Source organism: Etheostoma cragini, chromosome 10, assembly GCF_013103735.1.
Source record: "Etheostoma cragini isolate CJK2018 chromosome 10, CSU_Ecrag_1.0, whole genome shotgun sequence".
Lineage (NCBI taxonomy): Eukaryota > Metazoa > Chordata > Actinopteri > Perciformes > Percidae > Etheostoma > Etheostoma cragini.
In genome coordinates, this window is record NC_048416.1 from 14,577,805 (window position 1) to 14,599,625 (window position 21,821).

General features: G+C 40.8%; 1 protein-coding gene and 2 long non-coding RNA genes across 3 annotated transcripts in view; 1 reads left to right on the forward strand and 2 right to left on the reverse strand.

Annotated features, from left to right (window-relative positions):
- Positions 1 to 11,131, reverse strand: slc34a1b (solute carrier family 34 member 1b). The gene is made up of 13 exons (XM_034883360.1): positions 10,936 to 11,131; positions 9,830 to 9,903; positions 9,550 to 9,717; positions 8,949 to 9,095; positions 8,532 to 8,675; positions 6,735 to 6,846; positions 6,100 to 6,295; positions 5,281 to 5,376; positions 5,031 to 5,097; positions 4,700 to 4,867; positions 4,471 to 4,587; positions 1,879 to 2,003; positions 1 to 1,385 (listed from the first exon to the last, which is right to left on the reverse strand). The coding sequence occupies exons 2-13, from the start codon at positions 9,888 to 9,890 to the stop codon at positions 795 to 797; spliced, it is 1,992 nt and encodes a 663-aa protein (XP_034739251.1). The 5' UTR covers positions 9,891 to 9,903; positions 10,936 to 11,131; the 3' UTR covers positions 1 to 794.
- The window catches only part of LOC117951591, a 14,195-nt gene continuing 2,860 nt past the window's right edge, over positions 10,487 to 21,821 (forward strand). Inside the window, exons 1-2 of the long non-coding RNA XR_004658217.1 lie at positions 10,487 to 10,499; positions 21,462 to 21,467. This is a non-coding gene — a long non-coding RNA (uncharacterized LOC117951591). The remainder of the gene's footprint in view (positions 10,500 to 21,461; positions 21,468 to 21,821) is intronic.
- LOC117951589 lies at positions 14,117 to 20,580 on the reverse strand. The gene is made up of 5 exons (XR_004658215.1): positions 20,570 to 20,580; positions 14,898 to 15,004; positions 14,739 to 14,810; positions 14,586 to 14,639; positions 14,117 to 14,446 (listed from the first exon to the last, which is right to left on the reverse strand). It is a non-coding gene; the product is annotated as an uncharacterized LOC117951589 (long non-coding RNA).

The window sequence follows — 21,821 nt, forward strand, 5'->3', positions numbered from 1 at the left end:
TAAGAGTGTTTTATCATTATAATTTGGGCTACCAAAAGTGCTGGCTTCTTTTTTGTACTTACAGTCAACATAAAATAGATGAGCTTTGTACCCAGGACTGCTGAATGCTGGGACATTTAAGTGCTAAGTTCATCAGTTATGTTTTTCACTCATATACATTTTCAGCAAGCAATATTGTTGGCTAGTCAAAGCGGCGCTTTAGATCTTCTTGTAAACGAACAAAAGTTGACATGTTTACATTTTGTTTGTCTCACCCAAATTGCTTGCCGTTTTTTTCCTTCACTGCCTTTGTCATTGCATCGCTACCTTTTTTTGGAAAATCACATTAGTGGTTTGAAACCAAAAGCAGGAATGCATGCTTTCATGTGCACACACAAAATGTGCCTCACTCATGAAAGCATTGCTCTATAGCACCACTAGTGGTGAAAAACTCCTCAGCGTACCTTTAATGCAGTTCCTAAATCATGCTGTTTATGTATCATTAATTGCGTTTCAAAGTTCATTATTGAGCTCAACAGGTGACAACAATGTGTTAAGTAGTTGTTCTGGAGCTTGTGATCATATCACATGATCTTCATCAGCAGGAGAAGCTGGCTCAGCTGGATGGAAATCAAACATGGATGAAAATCTCATGCTGTGTTCATGATATATAGCCTTGTTTGGGGAGGATCTTCTGATTGTCAATCAATTTATGATCAAAATAGGGGTTATTTTCAAAGCATTATAAAATGGCTTTCCTCAATTCCAACTCTCACACGATGTTATACACAACCTGCAGTATACAAGTTGTTGGACTACAGTGGAGTGCTGTTGCACCTTTCTAACCCTTTTAATTTAAGCACCCTCACACCTGGTCTGCTCTCATCCAGAAAGTCCAGGACTGGGTTGTCATAAGCCAGCTGTGCCTTCCCCTGGGCGGGCTCTTTCTGCGTGTTGACAGAGGTCGTCTGTGAAGAAATATGCTCCTCTTCTTCTCCCTTCTCCTCCTCGCTTGCCGAGCTGCAGCAGACAGTTGCCTTGGTGATGAGGCGGTCGAGCGGTTTGAGAGAGTGCATCCACTGGGGCAGGAAGTCCCAGCTCTGGAGCTTAGAGGGCAGGTGGCGAGGACTACGAGTCTGCATCACATTTACCAAGGTGATAAAGATGGTCACCCCCAGGAAAGGAGCCCCAACGCCAGCCATCACCCGCCAGCCGGCCAGCGAGAGGCCCAGCACAAGCGAGGGCAGAAGCAAGAAGCAAAGGAGAAGGTACAAGACTGCAAACCAGCGGTACTTGGCAGTGCGCTCACCCAGGACACGAGCCATCCTTATCGGCAGGCGCATGAAAGGAAAAGGATACCACAGCAGAATGCCAAAGACGTTGAAGAAAAGGTGACACAGAGCAATCTACATACAAAGACAAGATGAAGAGATACAGGGGTGCTAAATAATGTTATTAACAGTCAAAGTGTGTTGTCCTATCCAATGACAATTGTGTTAATCCAATGACACCAGATAATTTCCAGTTTTTACAGTTTAGTCTCAGAGAAGACTAACAAAAACCTCCCTGACACTTAGTTACCTCCATCTTTTTTATGCATAATTCCTGTTTCATAAATGTACATACATTATCATAATCTACCATCTGTGGTTAATTCGTTGTAAAAAGATTTTTGTTTGTGTAGAAACAATATATTTGTTGACTCCCTTAGTGTTGTCTTGCTGCCTGTGTCCATCCCCCTCTCTGAGAGGCATATACGGTATCACTGGAAAAGATATTCCTTAAATTATGTTTTTTGGTTCTAAGTGGGAGGGTGGGGCCAATGATGCCTTCACTTTGATTTTCTCATTTTCCTGCAGTTTAAAAATGTCTGTTGTATCTGATAAAACACTGGCTTACTTGTATGGCTGCTGCTAGCTTGTTCCCAGGACTGGCCAGAGCTGCCAGCAGGGCAGTGGCAGTGGTGCCAATGTTGGAGCCAAGGGTGAGAGGATAGGCTCGCTCCAAGCTGATCACACCAATACCTGAGGGAGACGACAGAAACAGAGGAAACTAGGGAAGTAATTAAAGATGGTTAACCAGGAAATTGCATAGCTGCTACGGCATCCACTTTTTTTCTCCGAAACTAGTTGATGCACTTAACACTTTTGTGTTAAGACTGAGTGTCAATGATAAACATTCGTCAAAGCTACACTGATTTGTCTTAAAAAGTGGAAATGTTTGATTAAGATTACAGTTTTGAGCTGTTGATACAATCGGAATCCACTGCCTTTACGAGGATAAGGCGCAAGAAAAATTGCTGAGAGTCATAAAGGCCTAAAAAAGGTTTAAAAAAACGGTTTAAAAAATTATTTTAAATATTAACTACTGTATTACTGATTGACTCAAATGTCATCTCAGATAAATAGACAAAATATAAAATCATTCATACTTGGTTTGAAAGATGAAAAAAAGCCAATTTTTGAAAAAGCAATAGAGGAATCATAGAGGCTGAAATACAACTTTGCCAGATACAATGAATGACCGTCATATGAGTGGCTGCTTGACAGCAAGTGAATACCACAGTAAGGCAATGCTGCTATTCTGCTAGAAATAGTTATATAACTACGGAAATTGTATGCAAGTGGTTTCTATCAGTTCATGTTCAATATATGATACTAAGACATGGTAACAGCGTGGGTTGAAAAGGTGGTAGAGCTAAAGTAAAAGAAACAAACACTTAATTGAATAGGTCTGAGGATTGTAAATCATCCATGTCTATAGTCTATTGCCCTTTAGCTTTTTTCTCCAAGCTGCTTGATTACTCCTGTTTAAAAGAAGACATGATTCCCATCTCACATTTATCACAGAGTAGCAGGCTGATGACTCAGTCATCACTGATTTTACATGCTTCATTTAGCCAGTGGCATACAGTGCCGGTTATGCAACATGTTCTTACAAAAATCACAAGACTCAATCAGTGGAAATAAGAAGGTTAATGTCCTTATTTGGCCCCATGTAGCTGGCAAATGAGCTATTAGCTATCAAGGAAATCTGAGGTATGTTCTTCCCTGGATGAGAACATATTTATTTTAATTAGCCATTAAATGAATAACAGAAGCAATCTGGTAAACCTTTGCTCATTGTACAGTTCACAGTTTCTTGTTGTAGCTGTACGTGTCTGTTCAGAGGTTGTGGTTGTTTGAATTTATAACTTGGTGGCCTTGGTAACAACAGCCCAGTTTACCAGCTAATAGATTACAGTGGTAAGTCTTTCAGGGTGGATTGACATTCAAAGGTATGTGCTATTGTTCTTTCTCTCTCTGCCACAACTACTTGAAAAAACAAAGTATTCACATAAACTCATATCCATGTAAAACATTAAAATGTGATCATATAAGCTCACAAAATGCAGTGGCAAACCTCATATGCCAGAAGCCAGAGTCCAGGCAAGTAGCATGACTGATCACTTCTGCACAGTGCTGGTCCACTTGAGAATAAGATTGAATATTCTGCACAGTTAGAGTCTACTTTGATAAGACATTACAAGAGAATCACTGAAGGCTTGCACCAAATGAAACATAACTGCGGGCTCAGAAGGAGAAGAAAGTTCACATCAGTCCAAGCTTTAGACTGGGCAGATGCAGCGGTCGAACATTTTCTCAGAGATCACCCAACACAAACTGGAGAAAACTAACTAAGCAGCAAAGTCAGGTTGGACAGTGAGAAGTAAGAATGACATGTGAACGGTAACTAAAGTTATCAACCTCTCAAAAAATTAGAGTCATAAATATGAACAATCTCAGTGCTTTGCCGCACTCTTAATTAAATTAAAGTGCTCTGTTGTATTGTGGATATTATGTGATCCACAGTGCCGTATCCTTTGAACCTACATGCACAGAAAGCCCACATGCATAATGTGTCACTCTGTCTACTACTTCTAAATCAGAAGGAAAAATTGCAATGAAAGAGTCTGATGAAAGAGTCTGATGAATGAGTAGAATCTGCTATAACAATTATTGATATAGAACCAACAAAAGAATCACTAATTACCCATCAGGTTTGCACGATTAACTGTTCAAATTGCCTGAAGGTATTTCTATTGAGAGAATAAAGTGGTGGCCAGGGATGAAATACTTGTTTAGCATTTCTCACATTTCTTTCATACTGTAATAACCATTACAATGCTGCCACATGGTTTCACACTCACACAGAGGTGATAAAAGTGTACACAGTTGTATTGATATTATTCAGCCTTAATGAATGGGGGTGTTTCACAATGGTTGGGCCTAGTGTGGTCACTGAGGTGGGTGGTGGTCAAGAACAAGGAAGATAGTACGCATCCAAGAGAGTAAAACAAGCTATGCAGCAAGTTGGGTTTTTTCATCCGAAAAGGTCACCAAGAATTTATAAAGTTTTAATGCTAACCCTAACTGACAATACAAACAGAACAAAGAGCATGTATTTAATATCTATCAAGCAGCTATGAATACTGTACTAGACGTCACCCACCTATCAGGGGAGTCATGGCTGAAGTAAAGACAGAGCTGCTCTGGACCACAAATGTTACCCCTGCACCGACACACATGGCCATGTATCCTGACAGCCACCCACACGGATATGGCAGGTCTGTTGAGATAAAGAGAGTAAAAAAGGGAATTACCCACATGCATATTAAACACACAAAAGCTGCTACATGTTGAAGTGCTGTGTAAAACCAGCATCTCAAAAGCATGCCCACCTGTGTTGATGACTTTATGGATAACCCTTGCAACTTGGCCTTTAAGAAGAGAGTTGAGCAGCTTAACCAGAAGCAGCAGACAGGTGCAGAGGACAGCCAGAGAGCCTGCCAGAAGAATCAGGCCAACCGAGAGGTCTGACAGCCCGGTAGACACAAACAGATGCCTACCTGCAGAGTGACAGGACCAGCAATCATGAGGAAATTATCCCACAAGCACACAGGCTCACTACATTTATAACAGGGCTAACACTGAAAAGAAATGCATACTAAAAACACAATTTACAATTCAGAAGAGAGGGTGGGTTACAGATAATATTGAGTTTGAACTCACACTTTAGTGACAACTGGGACAAGTCATGACTGGGGCCACAGTTTCCAGTGCTCACATTGCCAGTGGACTGCAGAAAGGAAAGAAGGAAGGAAGGAAGGAAGGAAGGAAGGAAGGAAGGAAGAAGCATCTGTGATCAAACAAATTAGCATCACATTTTTCCCTGGCAGCAGTGTCAGGCACTATTTGGCGCCAGAGTGTGACACAATGTGTCTGCATGTGCAGGAGACAGCATTGGAGACAAGGCCATTACCATAACAAGGTCAGTCTGGCACCATTCTTTAACCAGGCTCCGGTTCCTCATGTCCTCATTTCCCATGGCAATGCCTGTGATCACACACTTGTCCAGCTGAGGGTTAAAGAAAAAATAGTTCTCATTTTTTTTTTTTTATTAATGATTCAAATGAGAGTAAAACTTCCAGTCCTTCAACCAGAAAGCCCAACAAAGCCATGTGTTCAATCCCTCTTACAGCCAAGACATCTAGCTCCGCCCCCTTAGTTACTGTTGCTGTGCATATCAAGCTTCCCAACCTTGCACTTTTAAAACAACAATAATATAAAAATAATACTTAATTATTATATGTAGATAAAAGAATAACAGTGGCAGATTTACACCTCAAACTTCTTAGTACTTTTTAAAACAATGGGTCCTTGAGTTCAAAGAGAGGTAGACAAAAGCAGGTTTGTCATTTGTAGCCTGGAACAAGAAAGTTGCCAGCTGAAAGGGCAACTGGTGAAGCTCTTATCAGCTGTGGCTAATTAAGCTAACGTTGGCTACATGAATTAGTTTAAAACGTGAAGCTAACGCTACATGTTCCAGGCAAAAAGTTAGTATCCTCACTAGTTCATGATCCATGTAAAAAAACATATAGAAACAGCATTGCTCTTGTATTGCAGTTTAGAGCGCTGTAAATTCTTTAAATACAGAGTGGACTCTTAATACACAAATCCATTGACAGACCTGCTATGACTACTTTCTTACATTGGCTAAGCTATGATTGGACAATCACTGTTTGGAAAGGGGTTTAGTAAATGGTCAGTTACAAAAATGCTGATTGGCTGATAGTTTTACCTGTATGATGAGCTTGGTGACTGGCTCGGTGATGACTTTGAGCAGCTCGGGTGCTTCTTCCCCTGGTTGAAGCTTGAAGCTGGTGACCAGCATGTGTGACAGCCGGGCCATGAGGCCACTCGCCACCTCCAGCGGAAGCAGAACCAGCACCGACAGCCAGTTGAAGCAGTCGTGGATTGTTGCCCCGGCAAAGGCACTGCAGTGGTTCACAATCATTTTGTGTGTTAACTAAGGTCAGCCTGACCAACTACTCAAAATGATTGCTTGCTAATCTGCTTTTCATGGCTCAACTTTTTTCATGTGTGTGATGTAACAAGCATTTTAGTTGTTACTTTTTGTTCATTTTACCAAGCACCGATTAAGCAACATGCCGTCTGTTCAGTGTTGTATGTTTTCAAGGGTTACTAGTGTGGGATCAATGTGGATTGGTGCCATTATTGTCACTGAAATTACACTCAAATGTAGGCTGAAAGAACGCTTTCTCTTCTCTATTTTCTACTCTGCACTTTTAACACTAACTATTCTTTCTTTCGTCTCCACACTTATCCCCTTGTCTTTTCCATTTCTATTTCTTCTTCCCTGCTCTTCAGCTTCCCCTCCACTTTTCCTCTGCCTTGCCCCCTTTCTTCACTCACCGTTGAAACTCAGTCCTCTCCGCTGCTTGCATCATTGCCACAATGGTGTTTGTGACTGAAGTCCCAATATTGGTCCCCATGATGATTGGAACAGCTGACCGCACTTCTAGCACTGTAAAGTGAGACCAAACCATAGCGGTTCATTTCACTTGAAAGTCCTCATTCTTAAAACTGTATGCATGTATGTAGTCATACAAAATAAAACATTGTAATTGGGTAAACGTCTGCTTCATTGTGAATGGGGGTGAAAAGTGATTGCAGGTGAGTGGAGGTAGCTTAGCCTTCTCTCTCTGCAGGAAGGTTAGATGTGTTCACGCCTGCACTCCTATATAGACACACATCCATTTCTTCACATGCACTCTTTTGCATCTCTTTTTATCTTTAATAATTACCTATAAGTCTCGAGGTCTCTTATAAAAAGGAGAGCAGAAGCAAAGTGGATGCTCCTGCGTACTGACATTATTCACTTTATCCACTTTAATGAAACAAGACCTGCACTCATTAGAAACTGACAGGTCAAAACCTCACTTTGTAATGATCTTTTGAGGCATGATAAACGTGATGTGGACTGACTGAGATGTTGGGAGATTATGCAGTGTGAACGGTTTGATTTCATCATCTTTCTTTCCTGATATCAGACAGAAATATCAACTTGTTACACTCCATTTCCACCTTCAGTCTGACATTGTCTCCACTCTAACCACTTTCCTTTGGTGAGTGGAAAATGCTTTTCCTGAACCAGTAACTAGAGCCCAACATATCTGTCTGAATCTAACGTCATTTTAAGTAACCATACCAATATACTGGTTTTGCCAGGGTTTAAAGAGTGGAGCAGAGTCAAATAAAAACGGAGTAAAAGCAACAACAACAACAAATACAACAATAACAAACCACAATGTCAGGTGATGATGAGAAGACGTGCCGTATAGCATGACAACAGCAATAGTCCCGCCCGTGGCAGTGATTGGCTAGAGAAAAAATAGTAATAAATGTATTCCACCAACAAGTATTCATGGCTAATGCCTGATATAGCCTATTATGTGCCGTAGACCCACATTGTTGTCCATAAAACATTAAACAAACATCAATGAGCAAGAACATTGCTCTAGCTAACAAATGCTCTGTTTACTTCTGTTTGGAGTAGAAGAATAGGCAAAGATACCTCAAATAAGAATTGAAAGACTCTTGGCTGGCTACAAGAAGCATTCCCAAGCTGTGATATAGTACAAGGTATTAACTCTGCAGGGTGCCCAAACTTTTGCAGATGCCAGTTTTTTGTTTTCTGTTATTTTAAAAGTGTAAAATCTGTCATTTGATGCCTTTTGGAGATTTTTCCATCTTTTCTTCGCTTCTTTATGCACATTAATAAATTTTTTTTACCTGGGGTGCCCAAACTTTTGAGCCCCACTGTATATCATTGCTAATTGAGCTAAAGTAAACATCCATTAAGTATTTTTACATAAATTGTTTTGGCTGTAATGATTTAAAAGTCTAATAATGTCGTGGGTCCACCAGATCTGGCAACTTTGGCTCTGTAACAAAAATATGAACACTACACAAGGGTTAAATGTTTTTTTATTTTATTTTATTATTGCTATGTTATTGTTTTTCTGTTTACTGTAAAATATTTGTATGGAAAATAATAGCCTGGAGAGACACACAGCAACAACATCTCGGGATAAATTAGGCTAGCCTGGACATCATTCTATTTGTGAGTCTTTTTCAAAACCTAAAATAACTTGTGCTACAGTTACATGGCGCTCATACATTTATACACACTTTAATGTTCATACTCACGTCCAGAGGCCACCAGACTGACGACAATGGATGTGGAGGTGGATGAGCTCTGGACTAGCACAGTAACCAAGATCCCCACCACCAGCCCTGCCACAGGGTTGGACAGCACTGCATTGTCCTGGAAAATGTCCCCTGCCACTTTACCTAATTATGCCACCCACATACACACAGAGACACACAAAATGCAGGTCTCAGACATGACCACGTTGCCAAGAGCAATGTTAAACAAAATTCAAACTGCTTTTTTCCCCAAATCCAAAAATGTCACCAGAAGAAGCTTTGTGGTAAATTATAGGCTACAGCAGGGCCCCAATAGGAGAGTCTGAACTGTTCTGCGGTGACTCACTAATTGTCAAACATCAACTGGCTGAGTCAATAGCAACCCGCTGAGGGGGCAGTGAGGGTTATGGTACTTACCCCCTGCCAACTGGAAAGCAGAGCTCAGAGTGTCCAAGGAGCATACAAAGAAGAAGAGGAGGATGAGGAGGAGAGGCATTTTTGATAAATTGATGAGGAGTTGTTTTAACTTGTTTGGGCTCACAGGTGTCGGCTCTGGAGAGCTATCTGCTTAAAACAACAACAACCAAAGAGATGGTTATCCTCGCAACATGCCCCACAGCGAAGTTTAAAGTCACAAAAAGTACGTTAGAGATACAAAAATTAAAAAAGTAGAATGGCCACAACATCACAGTATTGTTATCATGTTTGTGATTTAAGTGTTATGAATGAGAGAGACAGCCTCAGTTTGAAATCTCTAGAGAGCAAAACCATCTGACAGCCGACATTACACATGTGCATCCAAAACTGCTGAGTGACTGGAGAACTTTGCTTTTGTTGTCAGCAGCATGATCCCGCTGGTCCTGTGTGTCTTTTAGGCATGTCCTTATCTAATGAGCATGTAACCACGTGCTCATTAGATAGAGATTTTGCTGTTGTTATTTGCCATTTCAAAGAGATCAGACCTGCTGCGAACCCAATACATGAATGTACAATTCTACTCCTAATGCCGCTCTTGTACCTTTCTCTCTTTCTCTGAAAGAAGGTTTGCTTAAGTGAGGATTGTTGTGTTGACTGTAGCCCTCAAAACTGCTGCTGAGATCAAGGCTGGAGCCCATGCCAGATTCCCTGTCCTCTTCCTGCAGGAGTTTGGGCTGTGATGAGAGCTGCGTGCCATGCATCCTCAAACCTGATCACAAATAACAACACAACAATATGCACTCAGGTGGGGAAGATCAGCTTTGAGGCGTTGCATTGGCAACTAAGAAACAGAATGATGGGAATTGAAACCAATAAGTTACCATTGTAGTGGAGCCCTGTGCTCCGTCCAGAAGACACTATAGTTATAGACCGAGAGGACATGGTGCTTTAAATGCTGTGTGGAGACATGGAAGTAATTTAAATCACAGGATGACACCGTTGTACACATGCAATGGTGAATGTGTTTATCAGCCACCTGCAGCAGTAAAAATAAGCCAAAGACCATCATGTCTGTGTATGAGCCCATCTCTCACCACTCTACTGAGATCAACAGACAAGGAATTAGAAGGAAAGAAAGGCCGCCCGCATGGTTTGTAATTGACAGCTGTCCTTTATTCGAGGTCAAATCTCATACTTTAACTACATTCACCACGAGGCATCGTCTCGCCTCACAACAAATAAGCGAAAAAGGATGAATCAATATCCATGTTAATTGTCTTGTCCTACTTTTCCTGCTGCAGCTGCAAGTCAGTTATTTAAGGGACTCTCCACTGTCTATAGAGCAGCAATTCCCTTTAAAGATTTTCACACTTTCGGTTTAAAAAGAACAGTTTTCCCCCTTTTCATGCCAGCCACTTTGCCCTATTTGGGGGACTCCAGTGGAGGAGGGAGTACTAATGTGTCTCTGTTAAGCAAAGAGGATGCAAGTGAGTTCAGTAATTACAGCAGTTTAAATTACAGCAATTACGGTCGCTGCATTATTCTAATTCTGTATGGCATCCTCCTGCAGCTTCTGATGTGCAAAGAGGCACATGTACATCTATCTGAATGTGGGAGCATGTGAGACAAGTTCCACAGATTGCAGCTGAATGTACTCTGCATGTTTTGTGCATAGAGTGTATGTGTGTGCGTGTGCGTGTGTATTGTTATCATCTAATCTACCTGCCCCACGCTCATCTGTTTGCCGTCTGCCACTCTCACTGTTGCTCTCTGTGTTGGTGTGAGTTTGCCTTTATGTCACTTTGGCTCACATGTAATCTCTATGCTGTTTATCCTTCGTCAAACACTTTCTAGTTGAGCTTTTCTACTTGAAGTAGAAAAAAATACTAAGGATTACTGAAGTATTTAACAGTCTTCAGTGATAGATTGGAAAAAAAAAAAATCTTATCATAAATATGTGATATTGACATATGCAGAAGTATCTTACCTTGTCTGAAAGAGTCTGGTGTTGTGTATGACCCCCTGGAAAGTATCAAACTGAAGTGTACATCATCTTTAAATAAGCCACCTGGGAACACCTCGTCTCGTGTTGACTAACCATCATCAGAAACCTCATTGTTAATCAATAATACAGATCCTTAACCTAATGATGCATGAGTTGGGAAAGCACGTTGTGTATTAGGTGATGAATGATGTTTGTTTAACCAGCTATTTTCCACCTGATTAAGAATCCAAGATAAAAAGGACTGTTTGGTCCTTGTTGTTTAATGTTCTTCTAAGAGCAGGAGAGAACTGACACCTAGTGGTAAATGTTGGAAGATCATTTCTGCACTGGCTTCTCAAGTCCGCTCTTATTTTCCCACAGCTTTTTACATCACGTACATTTGTTTGGCACAGATAAAAGCCAGGGTAATAAATCTTCATTTATTGCCTGAGATATGTCAGTGGAAGTATTTCAAACATGTACTGTGTAATCTCAATGACTAGTGCAGAATGTTCAGGTGCTTAAATACTTTGTCAGGACTCAAGATCAAGCATGTTATGATTGGAAATGAACTATCAGTGAGATTTTCTGAGATGCTCTTAACACACACGTGCACACATTTACTTACACACCTCACTGCCTGTAGGCAATGTCCTCCAAAACAGGGGAGGACGCCGCGTTGTCCTGAGTAACAGGGTAATTGTTAATAATTGGTCCAGCTGCGGTTCTGTCATATCAGCAGTGCTCTCAACCAAATCTGCCAAACTTGCTGACCTCAGACTTGCATCCATGAACACAGAGGAGAAGAACTTAATAACCCACTAGACTGGAGTTGTTACTTTCCAAACTGTTATGAGAGCTGGGAGCCAGAGAGAGAGATAACAGCTCTGTTTGTTGTGCACTGGAGCCGAGGCTGTTGCTGCTGCTGGTCGATGGTGGCGAGGGGATAAATCCTTGAGATTTGGTGCGGCACAGACACAGAGACATACATGCACATATGGACAAGCATGTGATCACTCACACAACACACACACGGCTAAATCTCTGATGCGGTTCCAAAGCTACCCCCCACCCCCTATGATGCTGTTAATTCTCTCTCCAGATGTCATAGATGGTCATACACCATCTTGCCACTCCAAATACCTGCCAATCACCACGCTGTAGTGCCCACTGTCAGTCCGCCCCTCCTCACCAGGCTGTCCTATCCTGTGTTAAACTCATGACGCCTGAGGGATTCCATAGGATGCTTTCAGTAAGCTTGCAGTCTGTTACTGAAGGTAAGGGAATTGTAGAAACCTGTCAGTTAATTAAATATAGCAGGTAATACATGGACATCCATATTCTGTAGCTCTCATTTAGAATAATATATTTGCATCTGTTTTGCCTTAATTAATTCATTAATTAATTAAGTGTTGAAGTAAAGTGCTTTTTGTAAACAGAAACTGCCAGAAATCAACTGGTTCTGACTGCTGAAATATGAACATTTTGTTCAGATAGTACATCAAAACAAACAATGTGACGTCACCTTGGATTTTTCCCTATTTTGTGTCATTTTATACTTCAAAACAGTTGGTTCAAACAATTGGCAGATCATTTTATACTGAAAACTATTGCAGCTTTAATTTGGAGACCACTGTGGATAAGACTACATATTATTACTTGTGCCAAACAGGAGTTTATAAAAAGGGTCTGTTAACTTGCTGATATTTCAGAGAGACAGTTTGTAGAGATGGACATTGACTCGCCACAGGGCTCCAATTGCCAGAAACTGAATGTTTGTTAAAGGAGAAGTCTGATATTTGCTGTACATATCTTGGTCCAGTACAGCCTTTCAAGATCTTAAGTTTTTTCAAGGAATGCACAGCTTTATCTTCTTCTTAGGAGACTCAACAGCTTTCAAGTGAGTCAATCAATCTAATAGGTAAAAGTCTCCAAAGAAATGATTTAGTGTTTTTAACATTCTACTCAACATCATAGTTTTTTCCTCTGAACTGCCAGTAGGAGTAAGCTTGATAACAGCGATTTTGGCCAAAATAATTGGGAAAACACAGATGAAGCCGAGTCACGTATAGACTGTTAGAACAAAAGATAAATTCCTCAGCAGTCTGACAGACATTTCTGATCCTCCAATCATTTATTTCCTCAGTTTGAGAGTCTGACCTCTGGGAGGCGCTATAAGTTGCCCATGGCAACCCAAAAATATTTGAGAGGAAGTGAATTGCAATTCTTGCTCAACTGGGTTAGGGTTTTATTCAATGTGTTTTCATGAATCGTTACATTGTCTTCATATTTTTCCACTAGTGTTCCTGGGTTTTACAGCTGTCCTGTCAGATTAGTTTTAAATGTCGCATGTCTTTGTGCTGCTTTCATGCTTTGGTGATCTAAAGACGATGTTTCACTCCAGTTGGATACACTCATGAAGTTTTGACAGCCTTTCAGTTGACATCCAATGGTTTACCTGGGAATTGTTTGTGGGATTTCCAGTCAACCAATGATAATCTTAGCTGACAGATGTTTAAACCCCCTACCTGTTTCACCCCTTCCCCACTTGTGTTGGTTATTTTTACTCTTACAAAGTGATAGTCGATCTGACTGAGCAGTATTACAAAAGTACTTTTTCACCTCTCACAGCCATATAGGCCATATTCCATGGGTGCTTCAGCGCTCGAGCACCCACGGAAAATACTGAGCACCCACGCATGCCAGACTGCCAGTAGGCTACATTCATTTAAAATTAAACATTGCAGTTGGTGCCAAGGCGAGCATCCATCATAGTGGAATTGGTTATGTCGTTGTCAGTCCCCGTCTCCATTGGGTATTAATTTCCCACAAAGCTGGTCACGGTTATGTGTCAGTTAATTTTTTCATCTCCAATCCTAAATTGAAAGATAGTCTACTTTACAGCTTTACTATCGAGTTAATAGGCGTGCGTTCGTGTTGACCGCTTCTTAAGCTTCTTAAATGCAAACATTTTTTACTAATTGTTTTTAAAGGGTGTGCGTCCGTGAGCAACCATGGAGGAAAACATAATTTGGCACCTATGCTCAAAGTTGTCACTCTCTGTCACTAGGCTTACATTGAGCTATTCACTAGTCAGAATGTGTTTTGAACCTACAATACAAAAGTAAGCATCAGCTGTCAGATGCTTGATGTGAATGAGAGAAGAGTAAAGACAGATTCAGATACAGCCTCAATTTATTTTCAATAATACACATTCAGTGTGGTATGTATACAACAATCACAATAAAATGAAACTGCATCATCACAGGTGTTCACAAGGGATTGTTTCAGTGTGTGTGAGTTTGTCTTTAATTTTATTTAACCAATCATAAAATCATTGCTTGTGTGTTTTAAAGGCCTAATGTAGTTCACGATTATCTTTTTATAATATTTTGCATGTTTCTCTGCGTTCATATGTACATTTTATGTATCTTGTGTTTATGATGATGTGTCCTTCCATTTATCATTTTAACTCCTCCATGGAGGACGATGGCGTGTCAGAGTCAGGACACTCCTGAAAAACAGGGAGACCGTGGAAAAAAACAGCTCCAGCTCAAATTGATCTTATGTTTTACACAATGTAACAGAAATAAATTCATAACAGGGTTCCTTTCCTACATACTGAAATATACAGGAACATGTGCACAGCTCACCTTCACTTTCTCCAGCTCTGGTCTGCCCGGGAGTGATTTTTGTGAGGAAAAGGCCTGCAAGATGAGGCAAGGAAGTCACATTAGATCTGACGAGTATAAAAGTATGCAACTACGAAGAATGAGTACAGGGATGGATGTCAGACTTCTGCTGACCTTCTTCGTCTGTTGCATCTCCTCTGTGGATTTGGACCTGTTCTTCATGCGCTTCTGAGGAGAGGTGGGACACTAGAGAGAGAGAGAGAGAGAGAAAAAAAATCATGTAAGACTGGGCCAGAACAACTTAAATATTTTGTCTATCAGGCTTTCAAACACCTCGTTTGCCTTCTGTTCCATTGCTGACTTGAAGATTTATCTCAGAAGTTCCGTGCTGACGTAGGTTTGGATTAGATGATATCCTTTGGAATAATGTGGTTGTGCAACTGTAAAGACAAGAGAAAGAAAAAGAGGAACTTTACATGCCATGCAGTTGTATGCAACATCAATGGTTAAATGCAAGACATTTTACAATAATTTAGTTTTATGATATACACTGACCAGTTTTTTTTTGTCATTAAAAATATGAACAAAAGAGCTAAACTGATCACAGATCTTGCTGCCATGATCAGATGATCAGGACCCAGTGTTTCAAAAAGTGTAATATGGATCAAATTGATCCGGATTTGGAAATCCCATGTTTTCCTATCCAGGATCACCTGATCCATCTTACTTGTAGGCCAGTTTCTTAAGAAACATTGGATTGGATCACTCATTGTGATCCAAATAACAAATTTTAGGATTACTAAATCCAGTTTACCAAAGCCTTAAATGGAATTTAGTGTAGCCTACTGTCTTAGCAAAGAACAACAGGTGGAACAAACATTTTACATTCCTTATTTTGTTATAATATTAACAGAATAAAAACAATACAATCCAATAGTCAGAAATCCTTTACAGGACAGATACCAGCTCTTTCTATCTCTACCGAAATGCATCTCCAGCAGCACTTTTTTCCGCTGCAGTTGGGTAAGCAAGATTTCTTCTTTACCCATTTCAATTCGAAAAGTCCCAACTGAATCCACCCTTCTGATGGGATCAGGATAAGCCTCTTTTTTTTGATCAAAGAGATCCCAAACGGAGTTCTGAGTGTAAAAAAACCCGAAGGTCCAGATCAAACGTAAATTCGGATTACATGCTCTGATTTTAGTTTAGAATCCTTTTGCTTTTGAAAAACCCATATCCAAGATTTGATCCAATCCATGATCCGAAATCCCACTGGATTACTATTGAAAAGCTGGGATGAGCAGCAGTCAATTAGATATCACATGCAAGCTGACAAGTGTGCAGTTATGGCCTTTTTTTCGCTAGATGGCGACTCTCACTCAGGGACAACAGCAGCTCCCACTTCACTGATTTTCCTCAGGGGTTTTACCTTGGTGTTTGGTCCTCATTGTCACACTGACATGTACACACAGCTGCTCGCATTATTGCTTCTCAATTTGAGTCGTAAAAACAGAAAATCCCGTGTAAACCTCACTACATCAAGTTTTTGGTTTTCATCCCACTGATAGAAATCATCACATATGCTGCTAATAAAATGTCTTTACTTGATGCCAATGTTTCTTATCCCGTTTCTTTAGAAATCTATCCTATCAAATAAGATTTTTGCTAGGTGATGAAATAAAGGGGAATAAAAAACTAAACAGTAGAGATGTGTGCGCCAGCCACTAAGTTACAGACCCAGTGGAAACTTTCAAAGTTAATATTTAGCGATGCAGATTAAAAGCTTTTAAGAAACTTCATGTGTATAGAAGATTGAAATATATCAACACCCTCACACAGTTGGAATCATACAGGACAAACAATGATTTCAGCACAATTGAAAGGCCACAATGATTACTGGCCAACAGTCACAGCCAGATCCACAGCTGGTGTCAGGAGCCCCAGTGGTTGGGGACAAAACCCCTCTGGGTCAGGGTCAATTTGTGTCAGACAGTTATTTATACTCCAGAGCTCTCAGTGCTACCTGTCAAAGTCTCCTTCTGTCTGACATCTGACCAGTTAGATCAGATCAGATCAATCAAAAATACTTCCTGGCATGTCAGTGTTAATGGGTTGTTTATTGATTTCCTATTCTGCTATGGCATCGAGATGGTGTAGACACCAGGGTAAGATCTGGGAGAGTTTTGAAGATGTGGTTCACTGATGTTGCTCGGAATAATGCTACGTTTACATGTTGCCGGCTATTTTCATAAATAGAAATTTCAACCACTCTGTTTTCAAAAATAACATTGTGTACACCTGTCAGTTTTCAGAAAAGAGTTCCTTTACACAAACCGGTGTAACTCTGCCGCCAAGGGCAACCTGTAGGTGTCAGTGTATTGAGAAGCTTAAGCCCACGTTAGCCAATCAGAATCCTGAAACTAGCGACAACAGCAACGAATCACTTCTACGGACTGGCTCTTGGTGTTGGGAGAAGTTGTTGCAAAACTGCTGACCTCCGAGCACTTATTTGTCTCTGCTCCTCGACATAAGAGAGCAGCTGTATTATATGTATAACAGACGGATAAAAGGTTCGCACCAACATTAATTCAACCGCTTCTCGGAATGCATCCAGTATCACCACAGCCAAATAAAAATGTAAACATAGGTCACACTTTTGGGGTAGGTGCATGCTGTGACGTTGGCTTCCTAATCCTGTTTTTCACAGTTTATATGCAAACGTGCAAACAAAGTTTTCCAAAATCTCCAATGTGGAGTTTTTTGAAAGAATTGTTTTCAGAGGCAAATTCTCAATTTGCGTGTAAACAAAAAAGAAAAGGAAGAATTTTTAAATAAACTACGGGTATAAAGCAGTAAAAGTATTTTTGTGTTTTAGAGTTGTTTTCTTGACACAAGGTCCACTTACTTACCAAAGTAAGTGGACCTTGCCAAAATGGAAGTAGCCGTTACCAAAGATACATCGCATGAGATCTGAGTTCCAAAAGATGTTGATGAAAGCTTCGGAAACACTAAGTAAGTAGACCTTGTCCTTGATCAGATCTTGAAAATTATGATTACATTAGCTTTCATAAAACCTATTCCAAAAAGATAAATGTAACTTTTGGAAACGTGTTTGGCATTTATATACATATTGTTTAACATTAACACCTACAGTTTATGCCGATTGCTTACACACCGAAATCAAAACTCAACAAGCACAACGTTGACCCAGATGTGCATCACTATGAGCACACTGTCAGCCTCACACGTTTTGCAAAACACTAAACATACACTAATATACATTAGACACAAGTATATAATTTTGTCAATTCCCGAGCACGGACTGTCAAATGACCACACCTATGAGCCAGTCTGTGAAAAACAGCCATCAGGTGCACAAACACATGATTGTTTAAAAGGTGCCCATCCACAGAAACCGTTTTTACTTGCACTTTTTAAACATGTTAGGTTCATGTGTCTGTGTTATGTCGTGAATGTGAAAATGAACTGCTAACTCCTCTGTCAGCTCTAGCCACCTTAAAGTAATGGGCGGAGAAATCAAGCCAATAACAAAAGCTGTCAGTCTGATGTCATGCCTGAGCTCATTACTATTCATGAGCTCACCCAATTGAGCTCGGTTAAGGATACTGATTACCAGGCTCTCATTGGCTAGCTGTTAGCCAATCAGAGTGAAGCAGCTTAGCTTGTTGAATATTAATGAGAACTGGCACAAATCGAGCTGAGTCTTCCTGCAGGCTTTCTATACCATGTTAGAATGGCTTGAAACAAGGTAACCAAGGCATTTTTAGAGTCCATGGTTGAACGTCAGATATTAAAAAGTATTGAAATGTGGCAGGTCACCTTTAATTGTAGACACAATTTTGCAAAGAGTCTTTGATGTTTTGCTTATTGGGTGTTTTGTAGTCTAACCCCATCAATTAGACTACAAAAAACAAGACATTATCATCTACCAGCATCAAAACAGGAAGAAAGTGATAAAGTAGTAAAGCCCGCCTCTTGCTTGACTTGATTGGCTGCCTGTGACAAGTGCGGCATTGGCCAGTGGCGCGACCATAGACATTTTAATATACAGTCTATGGGTGCAACTTTGTATCTTTTGCTGAAAAGTTGTGAATATTTTAACTTTTATGCACGTCCAAAAATTGCTGAAAAAGTTCATAAAAAAAAAAAGCATAAGAAAAGAGCTGACGGCACGTTTACAGTTTCGCTTCTTGGTGTGATCAGCTCCTTACGCAGGTTTTTGTGCGCTTACACTACTTCTTGTCTTGCTCCAGTTTTTGCTATGTCCTGTTCTGACTCAATTGACATTTGTCCGCCATCTCCAGTTGAGCCGGCTGCACTACAGGAAATATTCAGCCCAGGGCTTTCATGAAGAATAAAGGGGAGCTAATAGACTGTTTTTCGCTCACCCACTGTGAAGGCTGACGTCAACGCCTTCCCACTTGGAATGGAATACATGGGCCATTCTTCAAGGCCTACCTGCTAGAAATGAATGATCTGTACCAGAGGGACTGACCCCATGAAGAGTTCCCAGCTTTTCATACATCAGGCCTATTATGCGCAAACATGTTGGTTCAGTTGGCACACCAAAGACCGTACTAATGCACTTATTCTAAAAAGGTGCATTACAGCCCTTCGTGGGATAGAGAAGGATAATCTCAGCTTTTTACTGGAGAGCATGCATTCACTGAGTCCTGAGTGCTCTCTCTGGCCAGCTCACTGAGGGAAATGACCTAAATGAGAATGATTTGCCTGCTTGCCTAACCCTCGCTGTGTCTTCTTATGCTTCCCTCGGTCACTGTCTCTCGGTCTGTGGTTTCAAAAAGGAATCCCTTCTTTGTAGACAGGAGGAAAAGGGATGAGGGGCAGCATCCTGAAGGTGGTGGAAGTGCATTTCCTTTGTAGCCAAGTTAGAAAAGCCCTGTGGCTTTGAGAAGCACTTCTCCATCAATTAATCCACATGAGCAAGCCAACAACAGCCAAGGTGACACATCAGAAAACACTACGCCTCTTTGTGATATGCATACAAAAGTCTACACACACACACACACACACAAAATACTCATTCATGATAATAGGTGGACATGGGCATATACAGAGGGAAAAAAGTATTTGATCCCCTGCTGATTTTGTACGTTTGCCCACTAACAAAGAATTGATCAGTATATCATTTTAATGGTAGATTTATTTGAACAGTGAGAGACAGAACAAGAAAATCGCATGTCAAAAAAGTTATAAAATGATTTGCTTTTAAATCAGGGAAATATGTATTTGACACTTAACAGTGTGCTCCTAATCTCAGCTCGTTACCTGTATAGAAGACACCTTTACACAGAAGCAAGCAATCAATCATATTCCAAACTCTTCACCATGGCCAAGACCAAAGATCTCTCCAAGGATGTCAGGGACAAGATTGTAGACCTACACAAGTCTGGAATGGGCTACAAGACCACTGCCAAGCAGCTTGATGAGAATGGGACAACAGTTGCTGCAATTATTCGCAAATGGAAGAAATCAAAAGAACAGTCATTCTCCTTCGGCCTGGGGCTCCATGCAAGATCTCGCCTGGTGGAGTTGCAATCATCATGAGAACAGTGAGGAATCAGCCCAGAACTACACGGGAGGATCTTGTCAATGATCTCAAGGCAGCTGGGACCATAGTCAACAAGTAAACAATTGGTGACACACTACGCCGTGAAGGACTGGAAATCCTGGTCAAGAAAGCACATATACATGCCCTTCTGAAGTTTGCCAATGAATATCTGAATGATTCAGAGGACAACTGGGTGACAGTGTTGTGATCAGATGAGACCAAACTCAACGTGTCGTATTTGGAGAAGGAGGAATGTTGCCTATGACTCCATGAACCCCATCCCCACCATCAAACACGGAGGGGTGAAAACATTCTGCTTTGGGGGTGTTTTTCTGCTAAGGGGTCAGGACAACTTCACCGCATCAAAGGGACGATGGACGGAGCGCTGTACCGTCAAACCTTGGATGAGAACCTCCTTTTCTCAGCCAGGGCATTGAAAATGGGTCGTGGATGGGTATTCCAGCATGACAATGACCCAAAACACACGGCCAACGTAACAAATGAGTGGCTCAAGTATAAGCACATTAAGGTCCTGGAGTGGCCTAGCCAGTCTCCAGACCTTTATCCCATAGAAAATCTGTGGAGGGAGCTGAAGGCTTGAGTTGCCAAACAGCCTTGAAACCTTAATGACTTGGAGAAGATCTGCAAAGAGGAGTGGGACAAAAACCCTCCTGAGATGTGTGCAAACCTGGTGGCCCACTACAAGAAACGTCTGACCACGGCTTGCCGACAAGGGTTTTGCCACCAAATGCTAAGTCAAGTTATTTTGTCTCTCACTGTTCAAATAAATCTACCATTGAAATTGTAGAATGATCATTTCTTTGTCAGTGAGCAAATGTACAAAGTCAGCAGGGGATCAAATACTGCCCCCCCCCCCCCCACTGTACACACACACGCCAGCAAAAAGCCTTTCACGTGAAAAGCTACTTAAGAACTCTTTCTGCAAGGATGGGCTAATAGAATATTTTTGCCTTGCAGTCTTTTTTTTTTTTTTTTCCTTTTTCTTCTTACATCGTGGTAGAATCGGAGATGATAAATCTGAGGCAGAAAGTGTTTAATAAGAGTACTTACCCTTCAAAAGACTATGATCAAATACTGATTTAAGCATCTGCATTACGTAAAAAAGAAAACCTGTTCTTAAGACTTGAATCCAGGCACCAGCTCAAATGTTAGGTCAACACTAATTAACTCCCCAACTAAGAAGCACTACATGAACTTCTTAAGCTTCATTTCAGAATGTGTTTGTGTGTGTGTGAGAGAGTGGAAGAGAGTTTTAAAAGAGCAGAAAAGATTTCAAAGAACAGTATAAGGTCAAGTTGCCTCTATATCATTCAATTCAATTTTATTTATAGTATCAATTCATAACAAGAGTTATCTCGAGACAATTTACAGATAGAGGAGGTCTAGACCACATTCCAGAATTTACAAGGACCCAACAGTTCTAGTAGTTTCCTCCAGAGCAAATGGATCATCACTCCTGTTTTCCTTGAAAGGCCTGCCCATCTGCCAAATGACAACTTATTGAAGACAAAAGCACTTCTGATAGAATCTCCAACTGACGCTCATCAATGTTTTTATCATTTCAGCCATGAGTTAAGTGATAAACACCTTGGACATAGTTTTCACTCCTTTGGGTCAACTAATCCCCATAACTCAAGTCCAGG

Excerpts from the sequence above, each read along its gene's own strand:
- slc34a1b (XM_034883360.1), bottom strand. The coding sequence starts at position 9,890 with ATGTCCTCTCGGTCTATAACTATAGTGTCTTCTGGACGGAGCACAGGG. Across the intron at positions 9,718-9,829 it reads CACAGGGCTCCACTACAATG|GTTTGAGGATGCATGGCACG; the intron begins GTAACTTATTGG and ends ATTTGTGATCAG. Across the intron at positions 4,588-4,699 it reads CCATAAAGTCATCAACACAG|ACCTGCCATATCCGTGTGGG; the intron begins GTGGGCATGCTT and ends TTATCTCAACAG.